The 13,398-nt window shown below is 35.6% G+C and overlaps 1 protein-coding gene across 9 annotated transcripts in view; it reads right to left on the reverse strand.

Annotated features, from left to right (window-relative positions):
• Nucleotides 1-1,816: 1,816 nt before the first annotated feature.
• HERC4 (HECT and RLD domain containing E3 ubiquitin protein ligase 4) overlaps nucleotides 1,817-13,398 on the reverse strand; it is a 45,781-nt gene continuing 34,199 nt past the window's right edge. For 7 of the 9 annotated variants that reach the window (XM_075758875.1, XM_075758868.1, XM_075758870.1 and 4 more), the window contains 10 exons: nucleotides 12,347-12,370; nucleotides 11,742-11,840; nucleotides 9,768-9,935; nucleotides 9,515-9,658; nucleotides 8,419-8,585; nucleotides 7,532-7,598; nucleotides 7,235-7,317; nucleotides 4,775-4,958; nucleotides 4,091-4,193; nucleotides 1,817-3,177 (listed from right to left, as the gene is read on the reverse strand). In XM_075758875.1, the coding sequence (XP_075614990.1) occupies nucleotides 2,969-3,177; nucleotides 4,091-4,193; nucleotides 4,775-4,958; nucleotides 7,235-7,317; nucleotides 7,532-7,598; nucleotides 8,419-8,585; nucleotides 9,515-9,658; nucleotides 9,768-9,935; nucleotides 11,742-11,840; nucleotides 12,347-12,370 (1,248 nt within the window). In that variant the 3' untranslated portion in view covers nucleotides 1,817-2,968. The remainder of the gene's footprint in view (nucleotides 3,178-4,090; nucleotides 4,194-4,774; nucleotides 4,959-7,234; nucleotides 7,318-7,531; nucleotides 7,599-8,418; nucleotides 8,586-9,514; nucleotides 9,659-9,767; nucleotides 9,936-11,741; nucleotides 11,841-12,346; nucleotides 12,371-13,398) is intronic. The other 2 variants (XM_075758872.1, XM_075758873.1) reach the window with 1 other exon arrangement.

Here is a 13,398-nt window from a genome sequence, read left to right on the forward strand (position 1 = left end):
TAATTCTGAATGTTTATCAAACTGCTAATCTAATCAAATAAAAATACTTTCTTTAAAGATTTTCAGTTATTGTAAAATGCTCCCACTGCAGTCCAAACTACTACTATCCCCCGCTGCTTGCATTATTCTTTTTAAAAAGTGGTATGCAAGCTTTCCTGATTAACTGGAGATTTGATACAGAGGAAGGCCCTAGGCTTTCTTCATTAGCACCGTGGCTATTTTAGCTAAGCATAGAATGCAAGGGATCTCCCCCTCCCTCCCCTTTTTCACATGATGCACAGGATCAAATATTGTATGCAAAATAATACTCGATCCAAGAATGAGAAAGCAGTTCCTGCTGCCCAGCTTCTTCCAGCCAGAGGAAACACTTAAGTGTACAACTTTTGTAAAGATCCTTCACAGGGCTGTTACGACAGAACTAATGGCAACATAAGTATTACAGAAAGTATTAAACTGCTTGACAGAAGTAATATGACTATTAATTGTTCTAGTACTACATTAAAATCTTTTACCTTCTTACGCAGATAATGTCTGTTTTGTAACAGGGCACCTGTCTCACTGCACAGACTGAGCTAACACCTGGAAGATAATGAGGAGCATTTAGCAAATACAATCATGCTCTGTAGGATCCAACTCCACTTCTTGCGGAGGTGGAAAAAAACAAGGCCAAAATTGCAAAAAGAAGTCTCAGCTGAATGCTATCCTGAATGCCTCTAGCCCTACTCTGCCAGTGGGTTCTTAATGTGACATTTAACCAACCATTGAACACCCCCCACCCTCCCAGCACTTACCAGTGTCCAAGAGAGTAAGAAATACGTCTTCCTGATAATGGAGAAACTTCTGTAGCAACATGAAGTAATTGCCACAGCAGTTCTAGTCAACAATAACTGCACTTCAAAGACAAAGGACATCTAAGTTCTCTACACATTCTAAATTGGGCGCCAAAAATTTGCAAGTGTTCAGTAACTATGGCTTGGATTCTGTCTCAGACCCCCTCATCTACAGAATAAGGCTATTACTCATCTTTCAGATTAATATTGATGAAAAATCCAATACCGCAAAATCAGAGAAAATCCCACAGAGAAAATACATATATATAGTGCTGGGTTTAGATGATAAGGCACTAAATTAGACTTGGACCTGCACAACTGAACATAACCCCCCTCCCCCCCCATTATTCAGTGAACACCATCAACTGTGTACACTGAATGAAGCAAGAGTCCCATAGAAAAAAAAACAGTACTTGACCATGTAATAACACACCAGGGAAAAAGGAAGACAACAGCTTTACATTAGCCACTTCCTCATTTCTGAATATCTGCCTTTGCAATCTTGGTGTTTTGTAATTTAAAACAGTGTTTTAATATTACCTGGTAAAATGAAGGCATAATACTTTTTTTTGCCCCCGTTTTCTTTTCTCCTTTTCGTTCTTCCATGTATAGTAAGATTAACCTGCTTTAGTATTTGTTGGTTTCTTGTTTTTCACAAAAAGAACAATTTCCTAGCCAGGCAGCAAATGCTGAAAAAAAAAATGGAATATGGGCTGCACACAAAGAAATTACTAGAGGTTACACCACATGAGAAAGCTGTAAAAACAGTGTTCAGAAAAAGAGATTATTTTAACTGTACTGCTTTGTATTATATCCACATCTACTGCCAGCACCGAATTACACACTTTACAATACATGAATTTCCCTGCTTTTCGAGTGAGATCTTGGTATCCTAGCTGTACCCTCGATTTAGTGCATGCAAAACTTGCCCTACAATTGATGAAATATGCATGATGCAAGCATCCGTACACATAAACCAACAAAGGTTTTCATTCAAGTCTTTTATTATAGCTTGAATTTTTTCACTGCATTTAAAAATCTAAAAAAAATAAATATTTGTTTCACAGCTGCAAGTCACATATGCATTAACACCACAAAATCTGGAATTTCACCAGAGAAGGAAAGTCAAATCCAAAAGTGTCCAGCTAAGCACAATCGTCTCAGGGCAATTATACTAAAAATAAAGTCTTAAGAAAAGAGGAAGGGAGTGTTAAAGAGTTATTTCAAATGCATTTATCTGGAAAAAAGTGAAAATTCTATTAGAAACCATAAACTACGCTTTCAGCATTTAAAAATAAACGTTTAACCTCTTGACAGCAACAATTGTCTGGTGCATCTTTTTCTTTTAAGCTGTATTCTTGACACATGGCTGCAGAGGTTTAAAATGATAAATTAACCTCTTCTACAATTGTATCCACTTAATTACAGAATCAGTCCTTGAAAATAAAACAGTGTATTATGTCAGCTTGTCCATCCACATATTAAAAATGCCATTGTATGCAGTTTTGTATCAGCACTGACTGCTTCATGGATTGTACATTGTGAAGATGAATGTCTCTTAAACAATCACTTTCATTAAGGTTCTTAAAACAAACCAGAAAAATATATCTTCAGAAATCAGAGTAGTCACTTTTTTGTTAAAAGCCATAAAATAAGCTCATATTCAATTACAAGCAATAGAAACCATACTGCTATTGGAATTATTTTATCACAAAAATTTATTATTTACAAAATGAAAAGTTACCAGGTGAATTTAATCAGGGAAAAAGTTAAAAGTCCTTACTTAGTGATTTGAAAAACTTAAGCAAGTCTCTCATGCACTCACACGCCAAATTGTTTGCATAAGGTGAAATGTTAATTCATGTTAGTGAAACTTGACTCCCATTCACAATACTCTTGTTTTTATCGTAAGATGGCAAAATCCACATGGTTCTGTACAAGAAGGTATGTGTTAAGACAGTTCCTCATTTTTGTTAATGCTTTTTGGCTCCCATGAATATCCGTACCACTGAATGTTTTCGCAAATAATCAATTATATTATCAACTCCATCATTTAATCCACTGAATTTACCACCACAAGAAAGACACAGAAAGTTAGTTTAATGATCCCACATTACACAGAACTCTCATTTCTGAACTTATACTAAACTGAAACCTTCGTAGTGATCTATAGCCTGGATCAACTTAGATTTTAGGGTTTCTTTATCTGTGTATTTTGGAAGATCAAGAAGATTAAAGCAAGTGTGAGCTACCGGAAGATAGCCTTCTCCACCTCCTGTTGGTTGGATGACTAGTTTAAGACACTTCATTCCAAGAATTGGAATACGATCACTGCCTGTCAGAAACACTGCCAAGAAAAAACAAAAGTAGTTTAAGGCTAACATTGTATACGTCATATATGCAGTTCTAATCGTTATTGGCATTTTTTAATTATTCCAGCGGGAGTTAGCTTTTCACACTAAGTTGTTCTGATAAGCATGATAAACAAGAAATAATGACTTAACCCAATCTCCAGCTTACACATATGAACACTTAACAGCAACACAACAAGTCATATATAAAGGAAAATCTTTCATTTTAGCATATGAAACCAAACAGTCCTCAAAAAAAAGTAGGAAGTTCCTCATGCATCAGATTTTGCTATTTGAAATCCACTGCCTATACCTTTACCAAGCATCTTGCAAATACACAGAATTAGTTTACTCAGTAAGAAACTTATCTGAATTGGAAACTGATCTATGATCTATTCTCAACAAAAGTTATGGAAGCTTCCTGTGAATGAGCTTTGGGATTTCGCTGTACATTTCCACTCATATCAGTCCTCTGAGGTATTTACAATCAGTCGTAACTCCAAAATTCCATCTATGTGCAATAAGAAAACTGGAGGATATGAACCTTATGTCAAAACACAGAAAAATATTCCTAGTTATCAGATAAATGACACCAGCAGTTTAGGTTGTTGTTGGGTTTTTTTTTGGTTTGGGTTTTCTTTTGTTTGATTGATTTTTTTTAATGCTGTCCTGGTCTACTGTGATCTTGGAGCTGCCCACCACACAGAATTACTCAGGACATCCCCAGCAAAATTAGAGACATGCTCATGATCCAGTTCTTCTACTTAGATTTTTTTTTTTCCCCCCCAAATAAAGTTAAATCTCATCATTATGGACAAATACTTAAGTCTGCCCTCTTATAGCAAGAGCCTGAAATCACAGTGATACTGTTCAGTTAGCAACTTCTGCAAAGTGGTTTCAAATACTTACGCAAAAACTGTTTTTTCTTCTCCAAAGACAACTCATGAAAAACCTCCCAGAATATTTTAATTGTAGGATGATCTGCCCAGTATTCTCCTTTGTATTCTGTATTCTAAAATGAGCAGGAAATTATTGTCCACACACCAAACTAGTAGGATAACTGGACATTAAAGTAGAATGAACACAGTTTGTGTAAAGGGATACTGCAAGTGACATATTACTGTTTTCCTTGGACAGTTTTCTTCAGCTATTCAGCGTGACTTCAATTATATGGACAGATGCATGTACTCTAAAGCATTTCCAATCTCAATAAAGTAGTGACAAAGTCTCACAGTGAGTTTAGGCTAACAGGAATATTTACTATTGATAACTGCGTGCATTTTGTTCACTTCTCCCTTCTAATGTAAAATACTGTCTACAGCTGCCTTTTGTTTCTGTGGATTTTTCTTCATCTCTCTTTTAAGTCTGATTTCCTTCAGAAATTAGATGGGAAAACTTTAGGCAGGAAAGTAAATAATATTTTAGTGTCTTAACTCACTGACTTCAAAAAAAAGTTCCTCACTCATGCAGTCAATCCCATCAAAGCTGGAAGTCACATTAATCAAAATGGAGCTCAAAAGGACATGTCAAGATTTTACTTTTGCATCTAGAAATTAAAAACATATGAAACAAATAGCCAACTATGGCTCTTACCTTCTCCAATTCTTTCCAATCATAATTTGTGTTCCCAATCACCATTGCCTGCAATTCGCTGGGCTGGAAGAGCTGAAGAACTTTACCTCCACATACTTTGTGGAAGCCTGCATGGAATGCACTGAATAAGGAAGCCACAGACTTATTGAAGATGTAATCCACATATGCATCTACAAAATCTTGCCTGTACAAAAAAGAAAAGGAGAATTATGTTGAGAGGAAAAAAATAAATTAAAGGAAGCATGTCACCCTACTATCAATAAAACAGTAGCCAATTCTGTACAGGACACAGCACAAAGTTAAGCAAAAAGGATTCTAATATATTCTCTGTTTCACGTTACAACCACAGTGAAGAAAACCTCAGGGAAAATGAAACATAAATGTATTTCCCCTCCACGCCCCCTAAGACAGAGTCCATAACGTGCAATAGAAAACCAGTAACATTTAGTGTTATTTCAGCCACTATAAACATTTCCCTTATTTGTATGCATTGCAGTGAATGGCAACAAGTGTAAAGGCTTGAATTACATGCAGTGTCCTGAAACCAACTAGTCAAACTCACTGTTGTATTTTTAAATTAAAAAGATTACCATATCTGCACTGAAAATGCAAATCAACCTCAAACAGACATTTGAGCCCTATACAGTAGAAAGATCAGTGCAAAGGAGCTAGGATATTGAAAAACAGACTGCCTGTTATCTGTTCTCGTATCTTGGTGAAAACATCTTCTTCCACAGCATTTAGGGGGAAAACTAAAATTTCTTGACGTGATACCGTATTTACAATTATGTGTTTGGTTTTTTAATTACCATTTTAATCAATCCTAGTTAAGACTGTTAGTTTCTACACTGGCAGAGTGACTTCAGTTATACACTACAGTTCTCATCAACATACTTCCTCTGTGGAAACCCACAGTATTTGAATAACATCATCAATAATTTAAAGAATCACCTGAAGACATTTTGACAATGCATTTATTAAAGTTGTTGAACTGAAAATAGAGGAGATGAGCAAAGCGGTGATCATGTTCCTCCTCTTCCAGCACTCAATGAGATACCCATTTTATGCACACTATATAATTAGCAGAGGCAGGTAACTTGTACAATACTAACAGTGGAAGGAAAGCCTGCTCCAGAGAAAATTCATAGTAATAAACTAATTAGAATTATTATACTCTATGTTATTTTTAAAACTGAATTAAAGCATCATGGGATATTTGGATCTTGAGAAACAGGAATTCCTCATTGCGGCAAGACAACCGGTGACGACAGCGCAGCATACATTCCATGAGCACCTTGAAATTCTTCTCATAATTCAACTCCAATTTTACTGTCACTTTGTGACAGAACACCAAACCACCACCAGGGAACTTCAAACCTATCAAGCTTAAGATAAAGTATCACAAATCCTCAGCTATGAGCCAAGGATTTTAAAAAAAAAAAAAAAAAAGCAACAGGTATAGGTGGTGATTGCAGCTGTTAATGGTAGGATAAGTCAGGAAAATAAAAATCACTCCATTGTGGGAGGTACTGTCACTGCACATGGCTATGTGTGGGTTTATGATACCCTCAGAACCTTCTATCATCATTCTTTCCTCTACAACAGACCTAGCTAGTTACAGAAAATGTTGCCCAAAACACGTGCCTTCTAGGAACATGCCTAGAGGTACATTTTCTCCCTTGTTCCTACCACGCAAAAGCCTAGGTGCATTCTATTCTCATAGAGCATGCTCTTCCTGTTCGATTCCCCCTTTACTCTGGGAGAAGTAAATGCACAGAGAATTTGCTAAGAATAAAGAACGGACAGGGATACATGAGAGGAATAGACAGAGAGGGATAGGAAAAGGGCAGTACTCTGCAAAAAGGGATAAAAGCACCACCAGAGATATTCTGCCTATCTGCCAGGAGCAGAAAGGGAACGAAGGGTGGGAGAGGCTGCTTGTATAAACAGAAGTAACAGAATCCTTGACCACCCCTCACACCCTCTTCTGACAGTAACACTAGATAACATTAAATTTATCCACTCTACAAAGGAAAGACTTCTCTGAAATTGTATTTCATATATGAATAGTTGCCACATAATGACATCTAGGTTGAAGTTTTCATCATTACTAAATTCCAATTATATATAGTTTCCCACAGCACCACAACCATTTTTAATCTTATAAAATGAAGACCATGTAGTCAAAATGGGCCCTAAAAAGCTCCAAAATACTTCTAAATTCAAAGTGAAAAAGAAGTATTACACGTTCTGAGTAAAATTAGATAGCCTCTCCACAGCTGGAAAAGCCTTAAATACAATAGCTATTTTAACAATACACACAAGAACAGCTTGGAAAAACAACCAGAGCAGATTTGCCTCCAACATTGGTGTAACAGCTTGGCAAAGGATATTTACTGCAGCCCAGTCACATTCCCAAGGCAGGTAACACTCAACTACCCTGTGACCCATAAAACTCACCTATTTTGTTTCACTACGGGAATGTCAGCACCATTAGGAACAAGCTCTTTAATTTCTGTTGTACCAAAATTTTCCACAGTGATCTATTTAAAACAAACAAAAATAGTATAAATCTATCTTATTGCATAGAGGAGTACTTCCCCCCACTTAGCTAAAAGCAACATGAACAGCTTACACAGACGTTAAAATTCATGGGAATCAGCAGCTGATGCTTTTGCTCAAAGACTCTCTCAGAAGCCATTACAATAAATGGTATGAGATTGATAAGAAATACTTCAAAGAGTATATAAAACTTACAGTAAAATTAAGACAAAATGCTTCTTCTATGTCATCCTCTGGATAGTCCAGTAACTGTTGCATTCCCCTGCAAAATAAGTTAAAAAGTACTCGTACCAGTAGAAAGAAAGATGAACTTATTTTCCTGAAGTATTTTTTATACTTCGATAATTCAAGTTTAAAAAAGAAAATCTTTCTACGCTTATTTCATTTATAAGCTAGTTGACTTGCACCTTATGCAGCGCTGGGAAATCTCAAGTAATTGTTTTTCTATTACTTGTAGTGTTATTTCCTTTTGATTATCTCCAGGTGTGAATAGAGAAAATTCATACCCTACTCTTCAGCTAAGGGATTCCCAAACAGGAGGCGGTAAGTACTTAATAATCATTGATGGGCTCTTCCATTAACTTGTTTGATTTCTCCTTGAATCTATGAAAACTTCAGCTTTTGCAACACTGAGGCAATTAAACATCCACTTCGGCTCGTTTGAACCTTCTACCTGTCAGTGCTACTCAAATCCCTACTCAAGGGCAGATGTTTAGCATGTATTTGTTCCCAAAAATCGGCAAAAACATTTCCTTGATGGACTAAATAAGCTGTTCGGGACTAAAACGATGTTCACATTTAAGCTTATAAAATGAATGGCTAAAACTCAAAGGTTTTGAATGTCAAATATCATTTTCCCCTAAAATTGTTGTAGGATAATAAAACAGAAGACACAAATACTAAACCCAAGCATTTAGAAGCAGGTGATTAACAATAGCACATATCCTTTCTCAAATGACATAACGGCTGCAAGTTACTCTGAGCTGTTTATCCTGCTAGTGTGAAAATAACAATTTTATGTTCTTAAAGGAAAATATTGAATTAAAAATTAACCCCTAGTAACATTTTTCTGTCTTGCTTACCTGCCAACATCTGGCATCAACTCTTTTAAGTCATCCAGGGATGGTTTCTTATTCAATAGCTTTTTGTACAAAGCCAAAGGGAAATGAAGGTCTACAATAGTAAAATTATATATTGCTAGCCCACAGACAACACCAATCAAATGAAACAAGTCACTGTCTTCAAAGGTCTAAGAACAAAAAACAGACAAGATGGTTTAAAATAAAGAAGTTATTTTAATCTTGCAGAGTCCAGAAAAAAGTGTACAGTGCAGTATAATCTGAGTTTCATTTATATTTTCTTTAAATATTCATGTATCCATAAGTACTGAGGAAATCAGGATGAAGTTTTAACCAGCTGAGAGAGAGACTGAAATCCAAGGAAGAAGAACAATTTCTACTTGAAGGGGAAGAAAAAAAAAAAAAGGCTGAAATACAACATATTTTGTGTTACAGTGATGACACTGCTGAAAGTCCTGCAATAAGATTCTTTTTCTGTCAGTGACCTACTATTGCGCTAGTCAGTGCTTAAATGTATGTCAATTTTTTAAAAAACTATTTTTGGGAAGAGAAGCGAGGAACTCACTATTGAGTCCCTTGGAATTAATAGCTAAGGCTTAAAACACAAAATCACAACTGTAGAAACGTTAACGTTTAGGTATTTGTGACATAGCCACCCTAGTCAGTGTTTTCCTCTGAAAGAGGACTAAAAAAGTCAATGATCAAAACTTTCACGAAAAGATGACCAGGTGACTACCTACAAACAGACCCATACATGTGACTGAACACAGAAAGACCTGTTCAACATGCCACTTCAAGAATTTGTCTCTGCCACCTTGATTTACTGATTCTGCTCTTGTAACTAAGTTTACTCTGGCTGGCAATTCTTCCCACTAAACTTGTCTGGGTTGGGGTCAACTGGTAAGGAGTAAGTGAGGAATGGGGAAAAACAGAAGGGGAAAGTTTTGATCTAACAAACAACAAAAATAAAACAATTTTGAGAATAGTTATTTCAGCTTCTCCTCTTGAAATAAAACTACTACAAACTACTATGTTCATACATTATTAATATAAATATTTTAAGTTAAAAGAAAATTAATGACTATAGATCACACCCTACCTTATCAGAGAACCAGATCAGCCTGGACTCTTCATAGTACCTGAACATTCCATATTTGGGATCTAGCAACTCCCTCATGATGAGCAAAAAAAATTCTTTGCGAACACCTCCAGCATCAACGGCTTCTTCCCCTACAAAAATAACCTGAACCACACCAATTAAAAACAGATTGTGAAACAAGATTTGTCCAAAAATATTCTCAATTAGTTGCATGTCAGTGAAAGACACTTTGAGCAGTATGTACTGATAATACCTTGAGTGGCTTCTTGTAGTCTACATTCTTTGTTTTCCTCAGGACTTCCACAGCATCTCCTACAATATTGTCTCTCCGTACCATTAATATCAGGCATGGGTTGACAGATTCAAATACGGGCAGAAAGAGAGAAGACAAATTCTGCCTGTGAGCCTGATCAACAGCCATCTGGACAAAAAACAGAGTGAAAGTGTCAGCAGGTAACAGAATTTCTGTCAATGTTAAATGTCCATCAGTCTTGTCTTAAAAAGCACAGAAGACATGAATGAGAATAGCTATTATGAGAGCTACTGAATTTGCCCAAATTTTCTTCCTATTCCTTTTATCTCAGGAAATATTCTTCCTTTACCCATTAGCCTCATCAATGCTAATGTTTAGGGAAGTCTTAGAATACAGTTTTTGACATTCCAGTCAAAATACTTTGGATAACAAAAGGAAACAAAAAATTACTCTTTATTAGATGAAGTGCAGTAGCTGTTTAATATAAATCTGGCAAGAAAACAGCCATGAAAAACTAATTCACAGAATGAAAAGCAATTTATTCATCTATTTCACTTGTATTATAATTTCTGTATTACGATTGTTTAAAAACAAAATACTGTTGCAAATGTTCTGAATATGGCATAGAACTCTTGAAAGTTTTTGTGTTTTAACACTACTTAATATTCTTAACAGAAACATTTGATGTGAACATTTCCCTGAATTAGTCAAATGTTTGTACTGCGTATATACATTTTTAAAGGCATAAGGAACTGTGTCTATTATGGACTACAAAAGCAGCTACTATTTTTCTAAATAAGCCCATTACTTAAGCATGACATATCTCTTCTGTTTAATTTCAGACAAAGAACAGTAACTTTTATGTTAAACATTAAAAACATAGAAAAATAGAGGGGTTTTTACTTTTACTGCTTTTACTTTTTCAGTACCCTCCCCTCATTCTTCCTTTCATTTTTTAAGGATATGATTTATTATACCCTTACAGCAACTGAACAGGTATGGATTGTATGTATTTAAAAAAAAAAAATTACAAACATTGAACAGAAGTGTAGCTCACCACATCACACTAGTTTCAGTTCTACCTAGAGAATCATGAAAACACGTACGATCCTCTCAGTTACTTCAGGGTTGTCTAGTGTATCTACCTTTACACAAGAGATACAGGTCAAGATATACAATTGTTTGTATCGAGTATCTAATTTCTAGGGAAGTCTCTAGCTGAAACAGAAGCGAGCAGAGTAAGAGTAATACATAATTGCATTTAACAGGAAAAGAGCCAAAACCCACTGCAAACTGCAGGATCAGAAAACCCACTCCCACTAAGCAGATGCTAAATTTTCAAAGTAAGTTTCTTTTCTACTGCCTTGCAGACGCCGATCAGACTTCTGAATTTAGCAGCATTTTGAAGGTGGTATGACAGATGAAGTGAGAAATTAAGATGCGCACTAGAGATTCATGTGGTGCCAGCATGTTGCCTCTCTGATACTACCAATCGTAAGAACTAGCCTTTAAGTCCCATCAAGATAAGAAATCAAAAGTAAGTGTAACTGGCTGCTGCCTCTAACAAGATAGACTGACTTCAGCTCCAGGGTCTACAAACATATCATTTAAAGTCTGCTCACAGGGGAGGTGGGGTTGTTTTTTGGCTGGGGTAGCGGTTGGTTGGTTTTTTACACCTGTACTATGGGTTGTTAACACCTCAAAAAACCCATCCCATTAATGAAAGGAAAAGAAGTTCCTTCGAAATTTATGCAATTATTAAACAATCTTATTTCAGTGAGATCCCAAACCCACAAACCCACTAGCTTTTATCATATACATACAGAGATGAAAGCTACATCCTTCATTCTTATGAAGATATTACACAGAATTTAAAAAATCCACAAAACACCAACACCACCAGCAACCCTCCAAGACCCCAACTAAAAAATAAAATAAAGTAAAATTCCTAACATTAAAAACTGAGATTCTTACCTGCATCTGTATGACTGCATCTGTTTGTAGGAGAGTTGTCTTTGCCTGGGCATCAAATACAAATGGGTATGTGCAAATTGTAACAGGAATATCTGTTAACTAGAACAAAAAAGAACCATGTCATATCTCTGCTTATTTCAAAACCACAATCATGGTTAAAGAAGTCATTACAATAGTACTCATTTAATACATTTATTTTACTGGAAAGAGAAAGATATCTTTACTCGTTGCCAATGCAGGACCAAAGCATCTTAGAAAAATTAAGTAGATTCTCAATTGTTTAGTACTTCAGAAAAAAAAACCCAAAAAACCCAGCAAAAACCAACAAAACCAAAACACACACAAACAACACTCTCACTTAGTACATTTTAATTTCAGAACTTCTTTTACAGCTAGTGGATATCAAAGTAGTCCTTGTTCTCAAATGTTGCTCTGAATTTGCAATACAAAGAATTACATATTTTTGCCCCACAAAAAACTTTTCAAATTACAGCCACACTGACCTAAAGCTTTACTCCCAACAGAACACATCAGACAATCCTTGACATTCACATTTCTGATTTCCTTACATTCTGCAAAAGAAATCAGATTGCAACCAATCTTACCTCAGTTAATCCATGGTTGACATCCTATGACAGCATTTGCAAAAAGGTAGCAATAATTAAGATGAAAAAGCAGCATTAGTGTCTGCATTAATTATTCATCTCTGATGTAGAATTAAAAATATTTATCTACAGCTTCCCCCCCCCCCAAAGAGAATGCTTCCTGAGAAATAAATATCAACGATAAACATTCTAATTAATCTACCACATACAACCATGCCTTTCAACACCCTATACATCAGTCTTTAAAAAAGGACGATTAAAGTATCACGTTTTCTTGGATGGAAATAATTAAACATTTTAAATGTTTACTTCCATACACTAATAAATGAAAATACATAGGTAAAAGCAAATGTCATTCTCAAATGACTGCAGCATGTCAAATTAAATGCAAAACATTTTTAATGAGTAAAAATTTAAAAATACAAAAGAACATCACCACTTTATGATAAAGCCTCAAAAATCGTTTGGGTCTATGATAAGATATGAGAAAAGCAATTGACTCTTGTAATTTGAGACAGACCAATAGATATGGCTGGGACTGTGTGGAGCCTTCCACAAGAAGCTAGATCAACTGTGCTAAGAAATGAAGCTATCTATCTGGTGCCATGTTATTCTCCTTAGCTAAGGAAGCTTCCATCCAGCAGGAAAAAAAACCAGAAAAAGAATAAAATCTAATGAATGACAAACAAATACATTTTACATTGGACTATATGAGACTCAGAAGTCAAATATGTAGATATCCATGGCTCACAGAAAGTGATGGCGTGTATACTTTGCTTTCTATCTCTAATTCCTGCAGGAAACATCAGATTTGAGTACCCCACTCGTCACAGAGATTTATGCAATTTTGTACTCCTACTGCATCTGCCATTATTTATTCCTAATTCAAATGTTTTTTCTCAGCTCCTTTAGGTTGTACCTCAGGGACACCTCTTCAAATCTGTAGTTCATTATTTAGTACCTTCAGTTTTTCCCCCATTCATTTTTATGTTGTTGAAAGAGTAAGTTAGTTCTTCTGAGTTTCTCTCTGAGACTACTCTGGATACTTCTGA

The sequence above is a fragment of the Balearica regulorum genome, chromosome 7, assembly GCF_011004875.1.
Source record: "Balearica regulorum gibbericeps isolate bBalReg1 chromosome 7, bBalReg1.pri, whole genome shotgun sequence".
NCBI lineage: Eukaryota > Metazoa > Chordata > Aves > Gruiformes > Gruidae > Balearica > Balearica regulorum.